This window comes from Chelon labrosus, assembly GCF_963514085.1.
Source record: "Chelon labrosus genome assembly, chromosome: 13".
In the NCBI taxonomy this organism is placed as follows: domain Eukaryota; kingdom Metazoa; phylum Chordata; class Actinopteri; order Mugiliformes; family Mugilidae; genus Chelon; species Chelon labrosus.
Window position 1 is genome coordinate 21,094,615 of NC_140346.1, and position 23,914 is coordinate 21,118,528.

General features: G+C 40.8%; 1 protein-coding gene across 1 annotated transcript in view; it reads right to left on the bottom strand.

Moving 5' to 3' along the window:
• dph1 (diphthamide biosynthesis 1) overlaps positions 1-23,526 on the bottom strand; it is a 62,666-nt gene extending 39,140 nt beyond the window's left edge. Inside the window, exons 1-3 of the mRNA XM_084558299.1 lie at positions 23,403-23,526; positions 21,126-21,275; positions 10,354-10,417 (exon numbers count right to left, since the gene is read on the bottom strand). Of these exons, the coding sequence (XP_084414425.1) occupies positions 10,354-10,417; positions 21,126-21,275; positions 23,403-23,454 (266 nt within the window). The 5' untranslated portion in view covers positions 23,455-23,526. The remainder of the gene's footprint in view (positions 1-10,353; positions 10,418-21,125; positions 21,276-23,402) is intronic.
• Positions 23,527-23,914: the final 388 nt, after the last annotated feature.

Here is a 23,914-nt window from a genome sequence, read left to right on the forward strand (position 1 = left end):
TTTGCGTTTGTCACATACATATCCAGGTAATGCTTACAAAAGTTCAGGGCTGCTGTGAAAACAGCTTCTAACTGCGTCGTTTTCAGACAAAGCTCTTAGCCATTTTCAGCTATATAAAAGTAAACTGTGTTCTACTTACCTGTAATCCAAACAGCGGGAAGTCAAGCAGCTTACTTGTTAAGTAATTTAGAAGCAAAAAAGACAGATATTTTCCTAAAGAATGGAAAGTGTGAATAGTATACTTGACCAAAACTCTATTCACTCTAACAATAAATTCTATTGTTGCTCCATGTGTGCTTGTTGTATAAATTGGCAGCTATATGCAAACAAGACAGCCATATTAACCTCAAAGACGATGATACAGCTGCTACATCTGCTCTGTGTGGGTGTGATTAGATTACAGTTGAGTGTAACTGTCGTTATATTATGATTAAAATGTTGGAAAGCCTGTGCACTTGAATTATTAACACATATCTCTGAAAATCTGCTTACTCCAGCCCCACTGCAAATCATGCATTAAGAAACTATTGCTCTATTTAATAATAATTTTAAAAAATCAAATAAGACATCAGTGTAAATATGATTTAATTGAAGGTAATCTAGGTTCCATCAACAGCCACTAGGCTACTGAAACATGTACAAAGACTACTAAAAAAAGGTGCCATCCACTTGAATTCATGAAAATAAATTTGACTTATTGTACCAAAAACAAAACTCAAGCTCAATTCCACTGGATATACACTAATGAGCTGACAGGAGAAGTAAATAACATTGACCATCTTATGACAATTCAATGTTCTGCTGGGAAACTTTTGGACCTGGTATTCATTCATGTGTATGTTACTTAGACATGTAGCACCCACCTAGACCAGACCAGGCACCCCCACCCCATAGCAATGACACTCCTTGATGGCAGCAGCCATCCCCAGCAACGTTATGTTGCCAGACACCAGAGGACACCCTCAGACGGCCCATGTCCATTCTCTGATGAGTGAGAACTGTTTTGGGAGACCTACACAATATTGGGACATAGTGGTCATAATGATATGCTTGATCAGGGTAAGTTACATGCCGTTTCTGCACATTCCACTTTAGACAAGGATATTCATCATGTACACAGCCTCTCCACCAACAATCCTCACGACATAAAAGCCAACTGAAAAATAACGATTATAAGGACGTTTTCTTGCAGAGATTGATGAGGTCACACCCATCTAATCCCTCTTTCATTTACCCGTAAATCGCTTGGCTCCCCGAAGTCATTTCACACTCTTTTTCCTCTCGCTTCATTTTCTCAAGCTGCCCGACTCTTCTCCTCTCTTCTTATGGTCCTAGTCATGATTTTAAGAGTTTTTGTCTAACCTTACGTCTTACATGTGATCCCATATGTATTGTCATTCTCTTAACAGAATCTTAGTTAAATCAGTCCCCAATAATCACTTAGTTAAATAGTTAGATTTCATGTAGGTCATGTAGGTAACTATTAACAAAACAGGGCAAAAATTATAAATATCACAAAAACACATGTTCATGTTTTAAAAAGACGAAAAGTTGCTTTTTCATGGTGGTTTACGATCATGACTTTTTGGTCTAGTTTCACAACATTCAGTGATTTTAAAAGAAATCGGGGAAAAACAAAATTGCAGTTTGCAAAGTTCCTATAAAGCAAAACTTCCAATTATGCTTTCATAGGTTTTTTTTTATTTGGTTTTGTTGTTGCTGCTTTTATTCGTTGCGATTTGCGAATTGCACAACCCCAATATGCACCAACTGCCGCAGCAATTCCACTTGAATTACTATAAGAGGTCATTTTAAAAGCATACGTAATATTGTTCCAATACGTTATTTTCAGCCTGTTCATATTATTACACGGGTGTCTGTGAGTGCAATTACATGGATGGGACTGTGCCATCTGAATTGAGAATGATTATGACCGGTCTGAGTGGTTGTGTTGGAGAGAGAACAGAGGGGGAAAGAGGTACTGTAACCTTCAGCGCAAAGCATTGGTTATCTCTTCTGCACACTATCGAGAAGAAATTAAATGTATTTATATCATAACTTTATGAATACAAAGTATTTGGTCTAATTCACTACTGCCGCCACCCAAGGGATCGTCACTATCTCCACATTTTGTTCCTAAGTCAAAGGCCAGCCATTATAATTAAACGCCCCAACCTCAATCTGTCTCCAAGTTACAGCCAAAGTTACCGTTCTTTTTTTCTTACTGTATCTCTAGAGGGAATCAATTGTAGTTTTCAAGACAGCTGAGGCAATTTCCAAGGTGTTATCTTCCGAGCTATCGTATTACACGTCAGCGCCATCAGGATTTCCAGTCTGTCTGGCATGATGACCCCCTAAGATGAGATGTGATTAAGTTTAGCAAAGACAGAAATGGCAGGTATTTTGGTGGTCACCTGGGCCTTTTCCCGTGAGGTGCTTGGGGACGTAAGTGTGGCTGATTCACTTTACACTTCCACATGCCACCGCAACGAACTTTACCTGTAAAGCATCAGTGTCACATCATCAATGGGAGATGACGAACACGCTTAAAAAAAAAAAAATATCTGAGGTAGCTGCAACAAAACTTTTGGGTTTCATTATTAAATGTTTGCTGCGTCTTTTCTTGCAGTATCAAATCATCATAATGACATAAAACATATTATTAGGGTGGCTGTGGTTCAAGTGGTGAAGCAGGTTGGCCATTAAACCCCAGACTTGGGGTTTCATCTCATCCTTCTCCACATGTCAAAGTGACATTGGGTAACTGTGAGAGTGTGAATAAGACAAAGTGCAGTTAACTTATTATCTACATGGTTGCTTTTTACAATATAACAGAAAATATTCGGACAATATACCATATTCCAAATATTGCCAATACACTGAGGGGAAACTGGGAAAGGAATTCTATCTTCCTCCTACCTTTTTCTTTTTTTATTCTTGAGTCATTTTCTCCATGTGTTTCTTTCCAGGTTAACACTGACAGGTTTCTACAGGCTTTTCACGGGTGGTCGCTGATATATTGTTGCAGCACAAGTTTCAAGTGGGCCAACATGGTTATGGCTGGGAGGAGAGCTAATTAGACAGCACATGGGTGATGTGGGAGTCATATATGAATATCTCATACAGCCTAAGAGCAGACAGAGCCAGCACAGACACACAACCCCAGTGCACATATGTGCAGAAAGAAACACACGCATATGCATATGGCACATGGCACATGTAGACATACCCTCATACACCCAGATTTGTTGCTACAGCTCAGCTGCGCTGTGGGCGCTGTGAAGACTGTGGCGATGTGAGGGTAAGAAGCCGTTGGAGGCACTTACCAGGCTCCTTCCTAATGGTAGATTTGACATTTACCCTGGGAGGCTGTGGGCTGTGGCTGCTGCTCCGACAGAAATGATTCAAGCTGCCGTGCAGAATATAAAGGAATCTACTGTGATGGATGGAGACAGCTACGGTGAAGGACCTAGACATGTCTGGCGGCTGTGTGTACATACTGTACCTTGATTTACCAATACACTGCGTCTGACACTACTGTTACTTGAGCCATCTAGGGCCTACGTTGGCAGTTATCTGGGGTAGTACATGATGGAGGGAGACAGCAAACAAGTACAGTATGTCAGTGGGATCACCAAGTGAGCATCTTCCATCACTTGTTTTGTTTAACCACAGACACAACCACACAACTCCTCCAGACAGTTCAATAATGAGCATCTCACAACCAACTGTCTCCACACCAGCTCCCCCACACTGGTCAGATTTGACTGAATCCTGCTCTTGTTCCGATAATAGTGTTAGTCCCAGACATTCGGTTAACAGACATTTGTCTTCAGAGCCTTTTACACTTTAAGTTTGATGTGTTTAATACCTGCATCACTAAAGGTCTGTAAATCCAGATTAAAATCAACCCCTATATTCAGTTTTCAAAAGCAGAATTCCCATTCTTTAAATAGTGGCAATTTGAAGCAATACTGGTATTAAGCTCAATTTTGACCGGATAAAAGGAAAAGGATGCAAAAGTTAAGGGATCAATAAAGTGATTAGAAATAATCCCAAAAGGAATGTGATTGTCTGTGTCAACTTTTAGGGCAAAGCATCCAACAGCGGTTGAGATATTCCACTCAGAAAGTGTAAACCTGAAGGTAGTATTGCCGAAAATATCAGCGGATTAGCTGCATTGTCTGTGAACATGAGGGTCTGCGCCAAGTTTTGTGTAAAGCCACCAATGTATCACATCAGGGACTTTTCTCCAGTGGTAGTTGTTGTGCATTTGACAAAAGGTCAAAAATATCAACCAGTTGGCGGCGCTAGAGGTAAATTCAGAGATTGTCAAATAAGCAGTATTGTTCATCCAGGGCCAACAATGGCTGACTGTTCAACTAATAATTGAGGACAGAAACGATAGACAGACCTACAGTCAAATACTGCCATCCCATGAAGCTGGCATGTTCAAAAATTACTTCAAGGCCTTTTAACACTGAAGTTAGTGTCTTCATACAGAGATTTAAGGATTTTAATGAATGACTGTCATTTATTAAGGTCCCTAGCTAACTGAATACAATAAAGTTTGGGAGGTTTCACAAACATTTTAGTTTGGGGCAAAAGAAAGTTGTGTTGCCTCATTTTATTATTCTTGTGTGATGTTGCCGAGACTCCCTCGACTCGCTCAGTTTCTTTGGATGTTACGACACCATGTATTACGGTGCTTTTTGAGGGTGACACAAATCCCTGACTCATCACTGTATACTCAGTACCATGGCTGGGCAGCCATCGTCGTCTTAGTGAAGGCTCAGCCACCGGTCTATTTTTATTTAGAAGGCCATTTTAGAGAAAGCTTACTTCCTACTCTTGTTTCTATATTCATCACTACCGGTCTCATTATACCGGTAGTCTGAGGACGTGGGATATTTCTTTTACCCACTGCTATTCTGCAGACTAGAAACTAAAGGAATGGGTAACTGGGGAATGAGAACAGGGCAGTCGGCAGAACTAGGGGAAATTAATATTTTAGTGACTGTGTAGACTTTCAGTGAGATAATACTCATTTATGTTAATTGACCAATTTTAAATTAATAGATTTTTTACCTCTCTGCCCTGCTTTCCTCTTTTTACTCGTTTAATGAATGTTACTTTATGCTCAATGTGTTGTATATCTACTGACTATTTGAAGGTGTTGAGCCACATATTCCATGAGCTATTTAATCTAATTCAATAAATACAAAAATCAGGACAATTAGTCATTTTCCACGACTGCTATTTGCTCAAACAACAGGAAACTTTTAGTCTTGTGTGTTCTCAAATTTTATAATGTAACCACTGGAAAATAAGACCCAAGATCGGGACAACATTGCCTGTATAGCAGACGCACGTCCTGCTTTCTGCTATTCTTCTTATATCCCTCCACTGTCAGAAAAGGAGCACTGAATATAGTTCATAAAAGTATCTTTCAAACCTAGAAGGAGACAGCTGGCAAACCATCAACAGCAATAAAATATATGGTATAGTGAAAGCGCATGCATCATTGCCTACCAGCACACAATATTGTCTTTTGTTTTGAAAGCCTTTCCTTCTCTTGTTTACTTGTGAAAGCACAGTTCTTAGATTCATATGTCATCACCGGCAGAGAAGGGAATAAAATAAAATGGCACAGAAACAGATGAAGGCGGATGGCCGTATAATAGACAGGACTGCTGCTGTACACAACGTATGAAAATGGTTATTTGGATTGCAAACTTTAGAGGAGACCAGTAAATTTTAAAGTATCGCATAGGCTCTTGGGGGTCTGTAGGCTGCAATGCATGAGCTGCAACCCATATAAGTAGTATCCATATAAGTAACATAGTAAATTAGTAATTAAACTGTAAACTTTCATTCTAAACAGTAAGGGGGCGTATATACACCTAAAGAAGCATATTCTAACATCCTTTATTGGGCATTTGTTAATATTTCCTAGGTCAACGCTAAAAAAGACGTTTTTAATAATGACTGAGCTGTAAATTACATTTCTAGATCTTATTTATTTGTTGCTGATTTGTGCATTTCTTGGTTTTATTGAATTCTTATGGCACCTGAAGGCGGCAATGTTGTGATCTTATTCTAAAGCCATTTTAGACACTGTTGTCTGTGTCACCGTGAATGAATAAACATGAATGCAAGCGCATGTCTTTTTTCCTGGTTGTTAGGATCAGAGTGAGAGAGGCAGAGAGAGAGAGAGTGACAATGAAGAAAAGGATTGCCGTGGCTCACATTAACCACGGTGCACTGTGACTGTAAAAGTGTGCGTATGTAAATGGTGTGCACACTGGCCAAAGTGTATTAACTGCAGCATGGCCGTAATTCAGAGCAGCTTGTCCTCATTAAGACTTAGCAGTCCATCCCGCTGAAGCTCCTTACTTTGAGGGCAGCTTAGCCCTTTCATCCCCATTTTGAAATGGACCTCAGCCCTGTCTCTCGAGTACAAGGGTGGTAGTGATGGGGATGGCAGAGCCGCTCAACTCGTATGACTTCTGGTAACCCTTAACATAAGCTGGGTGACACAAGGTCAGCGGCAGGCTATGCCAACATCCAAAGGTTACTGTCATTCATTCTCTCGCATTCTCTTAACACCACCCTCTACTCCTAAGCTACGCTATATTGCCAAAAGTATTCAGTCACCCATCCATATAATTGAATTCAGGTGTTCCAATCACTTCCATGGCCACAGGTGTATAAAATCAAGCACCTAAGCGTGCAGACTGCTTCTACAAACATTTGTGAAAGAATGGGTCGCTCTCAGGAGCTCAGTGAATTCCAGAGTGGTACTGTGATAGGATGCCACCTGTGCAACAAGTCCAGTCATGAAGTTTCCTCTCTACGAAATATTCCGCAGTCAACTGTCAGTGGTATTAAAACAAAGTGGAAGCGATTGGGAATGACAGCAACTCAGCCATGAAGTGGCAGGCCACAAAAAATGACAGAGTGGGGTCAACGGATCCTGAGGCTCATAGCACGCAGAAGTCGCCAACTTTCTGCAGAGTCAATCGCTACAGACCTCCAAACTTCATGTGGCCTTCAGATTAGCTCAAGAACAGTGCGTAGAGAGCTTCATGGTCAAGCAGCCGCATCCAAGCCATACATCACCAAGTGCCATGCAAAGCATCGGATGCAGTGGTGTAAAGCACGCCACCACTGGACTCCCAGCAGTGGAGACTCGTTCTCTGGAGTGACGAATCACGCTTCTCCATCTGGCAATCTGATGGATGAATCTGGTTTGGTGGTCGCCAGGAGAGCGGCACTTGTCTGACTGCATTGTGCCAAGTGTGAAGTTTGGTGGAGGGGGGGTTATGGTGTGGGGCTGTTTTTCAGGAGCTGGGCTTGGCCCCTTAGTTCCAGTGAAAGGAGCTCTGAATGCTTCAGCATACCAAGAGATTTTGGACAATTCCATTCTCCCAACTTTGTGGGAACAGTTTGGGGTTGGCCACTTCCTGTTCCAACATGACTGGGTACCAGTGCACAAAGCAAAGTCCATAAGGACATGGATGAGCGAGGTTGGTGCGGAAGAACTTGACTGGCCTGCACAGAGTCCTGACTTCAACCCGACAGAACACGTTTGAGATGAATTAGAGCAAAGACTGCAAGCCAGGCCTTCTTGTCCAACATCAGTATCTGACCTAACAAATGTGCTTCTGGAAGAATGGTCAAAAATTCCCATAAACACACTAACCCTCCACAACCACATTAGGATGAATATGCCCATTTACTGGACTGAGACCAAAAGTCTCAGTTGTTGCCAAAATAGCGCTCTGAAACGGCAGCTGCAGGTTGGGTTTAAAGATTTCTCATTCTCTGTCTTGAGACAGGGGGGTAGGGGCAGATTAAACATCCAGAAACAGATAACTTTCACCTGCAGGTTAAGCCTTTGAAGGGATCAGCCAAATTCTGAGCGCTGTGTTGAGATTGTTATCAAGACTATACTGACTTACAAGGCACTATCTATCCAGTTACAGTGTGATGTGGAAGCAGAGAACCAGGACCTTAAGTTGCTTTAGTTCCTTCTTACGAATGTTGCAATTTTATCCTCACATCAGGATCAAAGTTCCTACAGTAAGAAGCCACCATATGGTGTTGACCCTAGAGTTATTGTTTGCTCCCATAAGCCCCTTTCAAAGGCAAGCGTGATGCGGCTGTCAACTAAAATGTCATCTGTCATCTTTCCTCCTATGGGTGTAGACTTTGGACAAATAACCTCTGCTGTATTTTTTGAGTTATTCACACAGATTCACAGCCAGCTAATGAGTCAACCGCTGTCAATCACTGTCTCTGGTCATCAGAAGAGAGATGAAACCCAGCCTGAATATCATAAATTAGTTCTTAATTCTGTAATTATTGGCAACCATTCCTCAATAACAAAACATTATACCCAAGGTTTTGGAAACAATCATACTTTGATCAATCTTACTGTATTCTGACAAATATATGACCAAAACTAACACATCAGTCATGGTTTACTGACCTCTACTTGGTGGACCAATTTTTCACCTACGACACTTGATATTTCAGCTTGTCTGACTTTACGTTTATCTCCAAATAAAGTGTCTCTTGTCTTGTTTAACATCCGTGTATTGCCTGACTCCTTTTTATATCCTTTTCTAAGATTGTTGTGGTAATCTTCCCATATTCCCACATCTCGGCCATTAGTTTGGTCAGCACAACATTATCATAGCCAATAAGATTGGTGTCCCACACAGAAAAAATGGTTTGGACTACCAATTACCAATGGGGTCAAATCGCATTAAGCTGTAAATATCCTCAGCTGATGTCATTTAAATGACATAGCCAAGCCGTCAATCTGTGCACAAGATGGAAGATACTCAGTAACGCACAAAGACTTTGATGTTCATCCAGGAATCAAAGAATCCATCTGTTAGATCTGCAAAGTATGGCAATTCTCACTAAGTAAGACAGGACTGCAAAAGAAAAAAAAAAAGTCATTGGGGACGGAAACTAAACAGCAAGACCTAATGAAGGGAAACCGTTAGAACTATCTTTGCCGCAGTCAAGGAAGAGAAATCATACGAATGGTGAAGACAGGGTGCAAAATACAGACTAGTGATTGAGGCCGAGGTATGAAGACACAGAGAAAAGGAATTAGTGTCTGCTAACTGCTATAATAAGAAGAGATGGGCGATTTAGGAAGACTCAATGATGGACAGTGGAAATTCAAACATAAATGTGGACTGCATAGTGGTGTGGTTTAAAAGTCATGCAGCTCACGGTGGTAGCTCTCAGTCCGATAGCTGCATGGCTGATAAGGCAGACCATATCATCAAAACGCCATCATCTTTCTTGTGATAAAAAAGAAAAGTGGAATTGACAGAAAGATAAAGTGATACAAAAACTGTGATAGAGCAGGAGCAAAAGATGAGCAAAGTGAGGGTGTAAGAAGAGAAAACAGATAAAATAGGCAAGATAGAAATGCAGTCCTGTGCCCAACATGTCTTTTAGCAACACCTAAGTTTTGCTCTTTACATACTAACGTAAAGAGCATGTACTCACGAAGAGCATGGTAACACATTAACACTCACATGAAGCAAGTTTCCAGCATGAAATGAAATATATGCAGCCTGAAATGTTTATGGCAGCTCCAAGCACTCTATTCTTCATCTTGTCCATCTTGTAATCAGGTTGCTATTGACTAAACACACATGAAAGGAGTCCACTCAGTGTGTTTAGTGATACCAGTCATTATCTCCATTTATAACACTAAGCAGAAAGTGCTCGTGAGAAACACGGACCGGCTGAAGGTGAAACAAGAGCAATACGACGACAACCACGGAGAAAAGACTATGAAAATACAAAGGAGATTAATCTCGGACTTCGTGGAAACTCGCACATAAGCGTATTTCAGAACGCGTGCTTTTATTTACGCAGCACTGATTTAGGACAGAGCGGCCCCTACCACAAACTATTAGGTCTGGCGCTCATTAATGCTGAAGCACTTCTCACTGCTGGAGGAAAAGAAAAATAACGTTGTGTCTGTGTGATGAAGTGCTGGTGTGCAATAGGGCATATGCAGACTGAAACGAGATGTAATTAACAAGAATAATATCTCATCCCTCCTCCAACTGTGAGCAAGGGAAGCTGCGATATCTCATCTGTCCTAAAACAGCGTAATAGTATCTCATTTTCAGCCGAATCCCTGATTGAGTCGAAGGCGGGGAGTTAGGAAAAAGCTCCTGCTCTACTAATGAGTGTCAAGTGGCCACGCCAGTTAAAGTTCGCATGCTGCTGGCTTGACTCCTTCGCCTGCTGCTCGCTCACAGACTCTCAAATGACTCGGAAGCAATCAGAGTATAAAACCTCTTACTCTACCTCTCAATGATGTCGGCGATGATGCAGGCAAACATCTGCAGGCCCTCTGGAAGCTGCAGGGCGACTAAAGAGAAAGAGAAAAAAGCAAGCATTGTTACATACATACGAGACTGATGGCAACATGTTGTTTAATTTATTCTCATGCCTTACAGCAGCACAGTTATACATAGCCGCTGCTACCGGTTCCACTGACAGCAAACAGTGGCAGTTCAGGGCAATTTTCCCTCTGCCACACCAGGGTTGTTGGATTATTTCAGCAGGTGATGGGCTCCTGGAAATATAGTTCAAACCAATCACCACAGGTCTAACGCTACAGCCCATTACCTGGCTCAACGCATCACACTTTCACCTGTCCCAACAAGCACAAACACCGTCGCTTGACTGAGTTAGCATGAGCAACCTGATGGAAAGTAAATCCAGAGATCAAGTTGTGTCCTGACACCTACTGGTCTACTGACATGTGACACCAGCTGAGGAAGCACAGTTTGCCTGTTATCTCTTTTATGCATATGCATATTCAGACAAATGACTTGAGATGTTCTTCTTATATGAACACAAGAACCCCTATAACAGGAAAGCTTCATCACTTCTTAAAATCACTGTAGTGGGCAAGAAAATTCAGATTTTAGAAAAAAAAATAATAATTGTGGAGCAAAAGAAAGGAATCCTAAGTGAGAAGCACAAATATATTAGTCCAATAGAAAATATACACAGATCAGGCATAACATTATGACCACCTTCCTAATATTGTGTAGGTCTCCCTTGTGCCTCCAAAACAGTTGTGACTCATCAGAGAATGGACATGGGCCTTCTGAGGGTGTCCTGTGGTGTCTGGTAACAGGAAGTTGTTAGTGAGGGGCTTTGGTTCTTATGGGTTGAGGGGAGGGGTCTCTGTGGATCATCCCACAGATACTTGATCAGTTTGGGATCTAGTGAATTTGGAGGCCAGGTCGACACCTTGTGATGTTTTTCATGTTTTTTTAGTTGTTCCTAAACTGTTTTTGTGTGTTCCTGTGTCAGGCTGTATCCTGCTGGGGATGGCTGCTGCCATCAAGGAGTGTCATTGCTATGGAGTAGGGGTGCCTGCTCTGGTCTAGGCTGGTGCTACATGTCTAAGTAACATCCACACGAATGCCAGGTTCAAAAGTTTCCTAGCAGAACATTGTGTTGTCACAAGACGGTCATTGTTATTCACTTCTCCTGTGAGTGGTCTTAATGTTGTGGCTGATCGGTGTATCTGTGTGGTCTTTTTTTTGTTTTTTTAACACTCTTACTCGTTTCGGTCTGAAATTTTTACAGTGCACGAAGTGAAAACTTGTTCATCAATTCAGAATTTATGATCATTTCATGGGCCTCGTCGTCAGAAAATGCTGAAAAATGTTCATCGTAGTTTCCCAAAGCTCTAGGTAACAAATTTCAATTTCTTGTTTCATATGACCTGCAGTCCAAAACTCAACAAGACACAATTTTTAGTAATTAAAAATAAATAAATAAATAAATAATTGAAGAAGCTGAAACTGAAAACTTTGCTGGATAAATGATAAACATTTAATAATTTATCAAAATACTTGGGAATTTATTTTCTTAAATTTACTATTTCACTTGGGTTTGGGCTGAATAAAAGAAAATTGGACAAACGCGAACGTCTTTTGACATACATCTTGGTGACTTGTAATCTAGATGAGGAAACCTTGTCTCTGCACGGAAAAATGAGAAATATCTGTGTATGCGTTGGAAAATTCACAGAATAACTAAGATTCACGGCAAATGAATCCCAGTAATTCAGTTATTACCAGATGTGTTCTATTACAAACATGCATGCACAAGATTTCAACAGATCCGAGTGAAGACTGAAGGCTCATTTAAGGTATAGATGGCGTAACCTACGTACGTAGTCTAAGCCGGTGCGAGCCATTTGTGCTTGTGCGCTCGTCAGTCTCGCTCGCTCTGTAAAAACGTCACCCAAACACTAGTTGGAGCCGTGTCTTTTTTTGTCAGTCGGGTTCATTTTCATTTCTACTTCCTGCTTCAATTTCAACAATGGCGACTGAAACTTTCGCCAAAATTTCACCTGAGACGAGTCGAGCCTCCTTAGTTAACCTTTCCTCAATATGTTAAATCTTTATTGATCCAAAACAATCAATTTGAAAATTGTGGAGATGAAGAAGTAGTCGGAAACATGAGCGTAGTTACATTTCTGGGGAGGTGCATGTCAGGTTATACCCAACTGACGCGGAGGTATAAACCGCACATCACCCCAAGCTTGTACCTAAGGACAAAGGCTTTGTTTCAATCAACCATGACATTTTCTCCCAGTCGAACTCTGTCACATCTTACACCGATAAATCCATCAGCGTCTCGGTGGACACTTACAATTCAAAGACACTGAATTCAGCACACAAATATTTCCACATGGCTAGGGCTCAAACAGTTTCATGGACTGCCTTTGGTGCCAGACAGCAGTAAACAATAAAAGCTTGGACATAGAAAAGGCCAAGGAGGTTGGTGGAGGACGGCCATGAGATGGAGCGATAGATGGAGCGGTACTAAGAGGTGGAGCGAGAGCACTTCTTACTGATGAAAGGTTAAGGGATCACCAAGCGCTCATGCAGACAGTGAAAGACAGGTCATTACCTAGAAAAGGGCAAGTTTATTAACAGAGAAAGGTTCCAGAGCACACCTCAGCCACAGCTGACAGAAGCAAAGAGCTTTCTCCAGCTGCCTCCCCCCCTTTGAAAGGTGAGTCAGATGCTAGAGGTGGGTCTGGCTATGTGAGTTTGCACACAAGCACGATAAACTACTTCTGTGTTTGGAAGTACATTCCTGCCCAAATAAACAGTGCACCAAAACCACACAGAAAGAAGAGAGCAAAAATCTTTATTTAGGGTTTCAATCCAATGGATGTTGTGCTTATGCTAAGAATACCAAGAAACAAGAACATGCAGAAGGCTTTGCCAATCATCTCATTTTGTTGACACTTGTATTGTTGTACTTCTAATGGCAGCAAAGGTAACTCAGAAGACACATGAAGGATTATGTTAACAATCAAAGACTAGGGGTAAACTAAGAATGTGCTGGAAGGACCAATTTAATAGTGAACGGCAGACTGAACGAACAAAGCCAAGGGATTACTCGTTTTCAAAAAGGGGTTTGAGGCCAGAAAAAAATAGAATAAGACTATAGACATGGTTTATTCCTTAGTGAAATAAGTTTGGGACAAATTGTCAAATGTCAAACAACTGCAATGCAAAAACTAAACTAGAAACACTATGCAGATAGTAATAAATATCTGTCTTCAGTGTATATACGCCAGTCAGGTACAACATTAAAAACACAGGAGAGTAATTGACAATTCAGTGTTCAATGTTCCGCTGGAAAACTTTTGGACCTAGCATTCATGCAGATGTTACTTAGACATGTACAACACACCCAGACTAGACCAGGCACCACCCACCCCATAGCAATGACACTCCTTGATGGCAGCAGCCATCCCCAGCAGGATGCAGCCTGACACAGGCGCACATACAAAAATGGTTTAGGAACAACTAAAAAAACATGAAGAACAGCACAAGGTGTCGACCTGGCCTCCAAATTCACTAGATCCCAAACTGATCAAGTAACTGTGGCCCCTCCCCTCAACCCATAGGACCCAAAGGCCCCCCACTAACAACATCCTGTTGCCAGACACCACAGGACACCCTCAGAAGGCCCATGTCTATTCTCTGATGAGTCACAACTGTTTTGGAGGCACAAGAGATACCTACACAATATTAGGAAGGTGGTCATAATGTTATGCCTGATTGGTGTATCTTCTACTGAAAAGTCTGACTTTGGCTTACACCAAACATATCCACTACAGGTTTGCTCTCATGTTCTTTTCAGACAGCAAATATTTTTCTTGGGATGTCTACTATTGCAAACGTATATAATTTCTGTCTGTAGACACAAGCACTTTGACCCCAGCAAGTCCAGGAGTTACCTGCAGATCCTGGGACAAAATTTGAGGGTTCTTAGGGTTCTTTTTTCCATCAAAAACTTTGCCGATGTGGCCAGCCTTGGACAAACTGGCAGCCAGGATTTAATAATCCTTCACCACACTTACAGGCATCCACAACCTTTTTTGACACCCATAGTGGCTTCATTGGGTCTTGGCAAGATGACACCAAACACTTCAATAGTGGAGAGGTTTAGATAAGACAGCTTTGACCTTTACCTGTAGTCGCAGCTTCACTGAGAGTTTTTGTTTGTTCAGATATATTTCAAAAAGCCCACAATTTCCATGGGATGTTATAATTTTGACACAACTGCTTCCATTCTGAACTTTTCTGTTCACTTCTCTTTAATGAGGACATCAACGGCTTTGTTGGATGCGAACCTATCAGTGGCATACGCGCTTATTTTCCCACTCCCCACCGTTTCATAAAAGTAAATGTACCACGGGAAACAAAAATGCAGAAACTAAAAGAATCCTCCACGTGGTGCTTGGTGTCCTCAAGCTCAAGGAAACATCTAAGAGAAAATGTCAACTGTTCTCATCTTTTGATTATCTCTGGTTTGGTTGTGAGAGGACCTTGGAAAACAGAACGACTCCTTGGGAATTTCACAATTACCCCAGGGAAAACACATTCACGGATTCATGGTCCCTTAAGACACTCAAGGCTGCACTTTTTCTTTCTTTTTTATTTTTTTTGCATTTTTGAATTTTTGGCTTCATCTCTATGTTTTGTGTTTTAAAATAGAATTATGAAGACATGTACAAGGATGGGGCTCAGAAACAATCAGACTGTCTCAAATCTAATTAACTAAACACAGGCCTCAATTAGAGCTGACAGGGAAAGCAGTTGAATCAGTACATCGAAAAAAAAATATTGAAAATGTAATTCTTGAAAAACTGCCCTGAGGCTAAATATAAGCCCAAACATGCAATATTATTCAGGCTATATCATCAGATAATAATTATTTAAGGTAGAAACAAAAGCTGGAAAAAAGACAGTAGTTTCTACAAACTTTTAGTAACGTCTAATAGTCTGCTTCCATCCTATCTGTGAAAGTCTAGTCTGAAGAAGCTGTTTTTAGCACTTTACGGGCATAAATCAAGCGATTGACTCTCTATAGACAAAACACTCGACTCCCATCAGATTGTTTTATGGCCTAATTACATTTTTGTTGACTTGTCTGTATTTTAACTGAATGTGTGATAGCAATTAAGAGAGCAGACAGCCAACAGCAAAAGTTTCAACAAAACTAAAATGCACTTGTAAACAGGGGAGATGCACCACAGATTATATCAAGACAACATCACACAATTAGAGTCAAAATTAGTGTCAGCATCAGGCAAAAAAAAAAAAATAAAGTTATGACTATTTATAATCTCAGAAACAAAAAGAGGCTGGGGAGCCAAAATAAAATCCTACCGTATGTTTCTCAGTCCTCAGTTTCAAAAGAACAGTATGAGACTCAAGGGGGGTTCAAAGGCTGACAAAGAAACAGATGGGCACAAAGAGGAAGAGAGAGAGACAGGGGTGATAAGGTGAGTTATGCTCTCTGAGTTCAGAGAGAGAGGATGAGCCATATATATATATATATATATATATATATATATATATATATATAGAGAGAGAGAGAGAGAGAGAGAGAGAGAGAGAGAGAGAAACTGTCACACAACAAGAAGAGCAAAGCTGTAGTAAACTACACTCTACCCAGGGGATGCCTAAAAAATGATTCAGTCCTCTTGGCATGCCATCTGCATATTTGTACCTGAGGCAAGAAGGGACAGAAAGAACGAACCATTTGACATTTATATTAGTGAAGGGCAATTGGAGCACTTTTTTTCTTAGGCTGGAGGCCACCACTGAAACACTACCTTGTAACCTGGTTTACTGGGAGAACCAGTAAAGTCGAAATGAACATGTAGAGATTCATGAACACAGAACTGCAAGATTGTACTACTAAAAATATTTGATTCAGAATCCAAATCTCTGAATTTGTTTATACATATTTACGTGTTTCTTGTAAAAATACATGGAGAACCCCTTCCCGAAAAGCCCAGTCTGCTCTAACTGGGCAGCTCCATTGGCCTGGGCAAGTATCAATGGAGCTCACACCACCACCACACTGGCAGGAAAGCGCGCTTTTCAAATTACTATTTGGTTGACAACTGCGAGCAACTAACTAGCTTGTCCTTGTACCAGTTACATCCAAAAATGGTTGATAGCTGTTGTGCCCCAGGATGCCAGAATAGTCGGGGCCAAGCAAAGGGGAAATCGTTTTATAGGATTCTCAAAGATCCCGCAAGACGGCAGATGTGGATTACTGCAATAAAACGCACACGAAGCAGGCACGAGAAAACAAGAAGATGGGATCCCTCAAGAAACGGATTCCGCTTATGTAGCGATCACTTTATATCAGGTACAGAATCTAGTGTTTCCCAAGTGTAATGACTTTTTTATTTAGCATGTTTTTAACACAATGTCCAACAGTCATGAATCTCCTGAGAACTATCTTCAAACTATGCTTTCAGTGACTCTCCGGAGTAGGACGAAGGAAAGTTAATGAGGTAGTTATATATATCCGGATACTGCAGGTCAGGAACATTGTCCGCGCCGGCTGTTTCAATGCTTGAAAAAAAAGCACACCTGGGGCATGATAAGGGTCCGTGATATATAATCTGTCAAGTTTTGCCATTTACTGATCAATTTCTATCAGTTTAAAGTGCGCAATAAACTGTAATGGCCAGAAATTAGCCCTGGCGTCACTCATTTTTCCTCAGAGTTTTCCCGCCAATATGGCGGCGTCAACAAAAAAAGTCACGTGACGCCCGGAGCTCAAGTTTGCAAGTTTGAGCTGTGAGACGAAGCCAGCAGTTTTACAGAAAGCACCTTATTGGCCGCGAAACTGGTATACATCCTTAAGTGCAGGATGAGTCATCAGCATCCATGTATCCTTCCATCCATTCGAAGTGAGTTCACAGTGGCAGCACCTGACTTCAGCTAACTTTAGATGGAAAGATGTTCTACTACGAGCTCCCCTGGATGTTTAGAGCTTCTCACCCGATCTCTAAAGCTGAGCGCATCCACCTTAGGGGGGAAATGGTTACTTGTATCCATGATACCATTCTCTTGACCATAGGTAAGTCACATTTCCAAGTATAGCAAGCTCCATTACCATTAATAATACAGCTAAATTTATATATTATTTTGCCACCGTGGAGCCAGACATCAGCTGACAGAAAAATACTACTGATTGTATCATTGATTGTGTTCTATTTTCACCTTACTTTCAACTTAAAGGGGAACTCTGGCGCAAAATGAACCTGGGGTTAATAACATGTGTACCGAGTTCGACCGTTCTCTGGTATTTGTTTTCATGCATTTGTTTTGTTAGTCAAATGTGACCAGTTTTCTTGCAAACCGCTAATTAGCGTATGACGCTAGCCTTCGGGGCACACCTACACATAAAAAGAAATCGCTATTTCTATACCACTAACAAGGCTCACAATATCACCACACTTACACGGTAGCATAACTAGGGTCTCTACATGTAAACCGAAGCATTGAGAACTTTGCAAGTATACAGGCAGTTTATTAAAAAAGGAACACAGTACCGTTGGCGTCTGGCTCGCATATCCAGGCGGGCGCCATCTTGGGGAAACTGAACTCTCTTCGTTCAGTGCTTCTCTATGCTCTCAGTGCTTTCTTCCAGCAACAGACAGTTCAGTTTCCCCAAGATGGCGCCCGCCTGGATATGCGAGCCAGACGCCAACGGTACTGTGTTCCTTTTTTAATAAACTGCCTGTATACTTGCAAAGTTCTCAATGCTTCGGTTTACATGTAGAGACCCTAGTCATGCTACCGTGTAAGTGTGGTGATATTGTGAGCCTTGTTAGTGGTATAGAAATAGCGATTTCTTTTTATGTGTAGGTGTGCCCCGAAGGCTAGCGTCATACGCTAATTAGCGGTTTGCAAGAAAACTGGTCACATTTGACTAACAAAACAAATGCATGAAAACAAATACCAGAGAACGGTCGAACTCGGTACACATGTGTTATTAACCCCAGGTTCATTTTGCGCCGGAGTTCCCCTTTAAGACTAGTTACACACAGACAGACATGTATAACAATGACACAACTTAATGTATAACCTATGCATAATCCTTTATTTAACATCTTTATGATGCTTTATGTAACATTTTTGTGGTTGGATTTACAGTCTTGTCTCACCTGTTCTTCTTCTTCACAAGGTCACTGCACTGAGGATGTTGCGAGCAACAAGTAATAATGGACTGATAGTACTCACATGAAAACCACATACCAATATTATCTGTATAAAAGCCGTGTGTGTAGGGGAGAAAGCCAGAGGAGCTTCTCTCCTGAGAGAACCTGCAATTAGACTCTCTGTTAATCGCTGACTAAAGAAACCTTTCTGACTTCTGATCAGAGTCTCTCGAAGTTATTTTTCCATCACCAGCAAATATGTGACGTTATATTTCATATTATTAAAAAAAAAAACAGAAACAGAAAATTAGATTTCATGGAAACTTTGAAAGTACGAACTGACTTAGCATTGCAATCCCATGAAAAAAATCAAAGTCGAGATGTTCCAAAATAAAACTTTTCTTTTCTCAAAATATGACATCTGCTTTATGGAGCTCAGCAACAGCTTTGGTGCAGATCTGCGAATATTACGCTGGTAGTAGTCAATAAGTTAGGGCTATATAAGGCTATGTGAAAAGGCAAATCTGTTGCTACTGATGTGTCATACGTATCACTGCAGACCTGGCAACTCATTTAAAGTTTCAGTCGTGTTAATCTGTTTGATTACACTATTATTTTTAGAATTTTTTATTTATATTTTATTTTGGGACTTCAATCCTGAAATAGGATTAATGAACAAATACCTAAATATCTGACATCTGAACAGTCAGTCAGGCAGAATTTACTGAACAGGTACATGTTGATAAAACATTTTACTTGAGAATGTTTTAATAGTAATCTTTGTTCAAGTTCTGTTATCAATACGGATCAAAAAAATAAATGTAAAGAAAAAACATCTGTGCACTCAATCTGTTCGCATCTCTGGTGAGAAGAAATCTGAGTTTGGGTAGTGTGAGCGTAGCCTTCAGTAACATAAGCACAATACCTGAGAGAAGGCTAACACATCCCGTTCACACATTCAGCGTTAACTGACTCTATAACACACTGGACACCAAGTGCTTGTGAAAAGCACCTCGCTTCACTCTGGCGACATGCTGTAAGATTTTCACAGATGCACAAATATGATACATCTTAAGACGCGAGACTGTTAAGGTGATGCATTTTCCGTACAGTGATGTAAGATTTGAATTACGCAGTCACCGTGGGACGGCATTGATGGCCTTTTGAAAACTGTGTCCCAACAATGGACCGACCTGAGTAAACCTGGCGGGTTAACAGTCCTCAAAGTAGGTCAAAGCACAGATGCACTCGTGGATGGCATTTTGAATGATGCTTTTACAAACCTGTCTTTCTGTAAACAATGCTTAATGGACGACCAGCGCGTTCATATATTCACTGCGAACTGAAAATCTCCCATTACTTTGTTAATAAATAACATTACAAAGGAAAGGAAATTAATATTAGTTGCATCTTGTGTTGACAATGAATTTAATGGATATAAAATATATATTTCTGAATCAAGATAATGATGGGATGATGGTTCAGTGTAATGAGTATATCTGTCAGATATGGATACAGGCGTCTTTTAACAAAAAGCAGAACTTCCGCTTCATTCCTGTGAGTTAATTTGACTGTAAATGGGACAATTCCTTTTATGTAAATACAGGCTGTGTAGAAGATGAATGCAGAAGCACTTACTTCCAGGTAACATCATGCAGCTGCTGATCCGATTTAGCTCATTTAAGTTAATTCAGCAGCCAGCTGTGTCTATAGTCTACAGCACGAAAAAATAAAAGAAGATTTGTGTGGATCTAGTTGTGGACCCATACTTCCATTTCAGCATCAACATTAAAATACAAATTGTAAAGATGCTTTAAGCTCCTTTTAACAGGAAGAAACCTTGAGCACAACCCAGCTCACATGTGGGGACCCATGTGCTTGAGGCCGGCCAGGTAGAGAGACAAAAGGGACGGTAGCAGAGAAGGAGAAAAGAGGAGCAGAAGAAAACTACACCAATCAGCCAAAACATTATGACCACTGACAGGAGAAGTAAATAACATTGGCCATCTTGTGACAATTCAATTTTCTGTTACTTAGACATGTACCACCCATTTAGACCAGACCAGACACCCCCACCCCATAGCAATGACACTCCTTGATGGCAGCAGCCATCCCCAGCAGAATGCAGCCTGACACAGGCACACACACAAAAACGCTTTAGGAACAACTAAAAAAAACATGAAGAACAGCACAAGGTGTTGACCTGGCCTGCAAATTCACTAGATCCCAAACTGATCAAGTATCTATGGGGAGGCCTCCTCCCCTCAACCCATAGGACCCAAAGGCCCCCCACTAACAACATCCTGGACTATGACCTGAGTTCTCACACAAAAACTGGGGAACTTTCTCCAATTGTTATAGGATCTAGGAATTCTTGAGTGTGGAGTACCCAGACCATGTTTTTACTTCGCCTATAAAGTGTATTCAACAACTGATCTTCTATCATTTGAGGTTTGGCAACCCCCGAATAACAACTACAGTAGCTATCTCTGTCAAGAGTAAATATTGATCACTGTGTGCAAAATTAATGAAAAGCGTATCAAGAAGGAAGGCAGCTCACCTCTCTTAGCTTTTGCTTGTCTCACCCGCCAGACGGTCTTGTGGATCTCAAAGTTGTAATTCGCAGGCAGGGCTTTGATGGCCTCCTGTAACTCGGGGTCTTGGAGGATTTCATTTGGGATCTGATTGGCTACCCGCCGTGGTCCTCGGACTGGAAAGAAAGTTAAATTATTGAGCTGTTAGCAATGTGATTAACACAGACTGAAGCATAGAGTACGTATTGTATTGAACTCTACAGATAAAGTTCAGGAAAGCTGTTTTCCCAAATTCAAACACTACAAATGCAGCAACCAGCCACATGGTATGACAGACAGGGAATAATTTGAACCATCTTCTCCAATCAGAGTTCAAGAGTTACTGCGTAGCTTGAAATGTCAGCTGATATTTGAGAAACACAGAGAAAACTTCTTTTTTGATTGATTCCAACCCAGTTTTTATTTCATGTTGTTATTTCACGTCCTTTGGATACTGGCAATTCAATGTTATGCTATTAGCACTTGTTGACAGGCTTACACATCTTCATGACCGGTTTATTGAGTTTGATTAACAACCCAGACATTGAAATTATATCATATTTCTTCTGGGAAATTATTTTGACTCAAAGAAATATAAAATTTGCTCACAGTCTTAAACTTCAGTCATTGTTTTATTTCACTTTTATACAATTATTTGCCACCAGACAGCAACGATTATGTTTGGCTTTTCCTTTATAACAGATATGGGAAATGAGAAATCTGTCACTTTCCTACTAAAGGCTAAACACAGTTTAAATGACTTAAAGAGAACACTTGTTGATCACAATACACCAGGTTAGAATATCTCTGTATCACCTCACTTGGTATAGAGACATCTGACAGCGTGTGACACTTGTAGTGTAACAGGACCATCTTATATATCTTTGAAAACGGAACTCAACCATAAACTCAGAATGATTTCTTTGTATTTTAATTAATCCAATGCTAACTATGCTAAACAGCAAAAGGTAAATGCTGATCTCCATCTACGTCACAAACACAGACAAATATATGTGCTTCTTAGGCTAGCGGCTCCAAACTATTCCAATCTCTTGCGTCATTAAATCTCAACAATGCTGGGTATAACTATGTACCTAAGGATAAAACTTGCACAACATTCAAGAAGAATGTGAACATGCGCTGTAATCTGCACCGATCAGGCATAACATTATGACCACCTTCCTAATATTGTGTAGGTCTCCCTTGTGCCTCCCAAAACAGTTGTGACTCATCAGAGAATGGACATGGGCCTTCTGAGGGTGTCCTGTGGTGTCTGGTAACAGGATGTTTTTAGTGGGGGCCTTTGGGTCCTATGGGGTTAGGAGAGGGGCCTCTGTGGATCATCCCACAGATAGCTTGGGATCTAGTGAATTTGAAGGCCAGGTTGTGTTGTTCTTCATGTTTTTTCGAGTCGTTCCTAAAGTGTTTTTGTGTGTGTGCCTGTGTATCCTGCTGGGGATGGCTGCTGCCATCAAGGAGTGTCATTGCTATGGGGTGGGGGTGCCTGGTATGGTCTAGGTACATGTCTAAGTAACATCCACACGAATGCCAGGTCCAAAAGTTTTCCAGCAGAACATTGTATTGTCACAAGATGGTCAATGTTGTTCGCTTCTCCTGTTGGTGGTCATAATGTTGTGGCTGATCGGTGTAGTTTTCTTCTGCTCCTCTTTTCTCCCTTCTGTTCACCTCCTTTATTTTCTCTCTCTAACTGGCCGGCTTCAAGCACACAGGTCCCCATATGTGAGCTGGGTTGTGGTTAAGGTTTATTTACTTCTCCTGTCAGTGGTCATAATGTTGTGGCTGTACGGTGTATACTCATGCATTATTTCCAGGGAAGGTTTAACTTGAAGATCGTGACAAAACGGGCTGTAGAATATTAAAAGCATTTTCTTTTCCTTTCCAAATGCTCTCGTCCTCTGTTGTCATAATAACACTGATGACAGACGCTTCCATAAAAAGCTAAACTCCACCAGACAGCATCGATCTGATAAGCTCTCGAGTCATGTCTACGGCAACAATAAACACCGACTGGATGCTAATCAGACAGAAATTAAATGTTTTGTCATGTAAATGTGCTGAACTGATCATAGCTGAATGGCTTAAAACACACTAGACGATGCTGTTCATGTTCTCGTTTGCATCATATCCTGCTGATAAGCACTCGGCGTGACAAGAGCCCGTAGAACCGGAAGCGGGCTATTTATAAAGTACTCACATCAGTTATACATTATTCTGTATTAAATATTTAATTGGTTAATACTCACCTATGGGCTTTTTGGCAGGGACAAGTTGTACTTCAGTCGAGGTTGCAGCCATGTTTCGTTTTTCCTCCCAAACATACAACACGTGAGGAAGAAGAAAGGCGAAAGCAATCGATTGGAGAGGGCAGTGAGGAGAAGTCGAGCGCCGATGTAATCGATGTCACTGAATGGGACGGGAGGACGGGACGAGATACGGACACTGTTGATTTTAAACTAAAGGGCAGGGCTTTAAAAATAATAATGAAAAATAAAAAAATAAATAAAAAAAAGGGCAACACAAATAATTGAAATATAACAGCATTAACTTAAAAAATAAAAATAAATAAATAAAAAATAAATCAATTAATCATCAAAGAAGCATTTGTTCATTATTATACGTGTATACTGTTGAAAAGAAAATTAGAATAGCCATGTAAAATGAAACAAAAATAAATAAATATACTGTTTAAGATATTTAGAGATTACATAAATATGCAAATAAATAAATATTGTGTAGTATCCTAACTTTACGTATG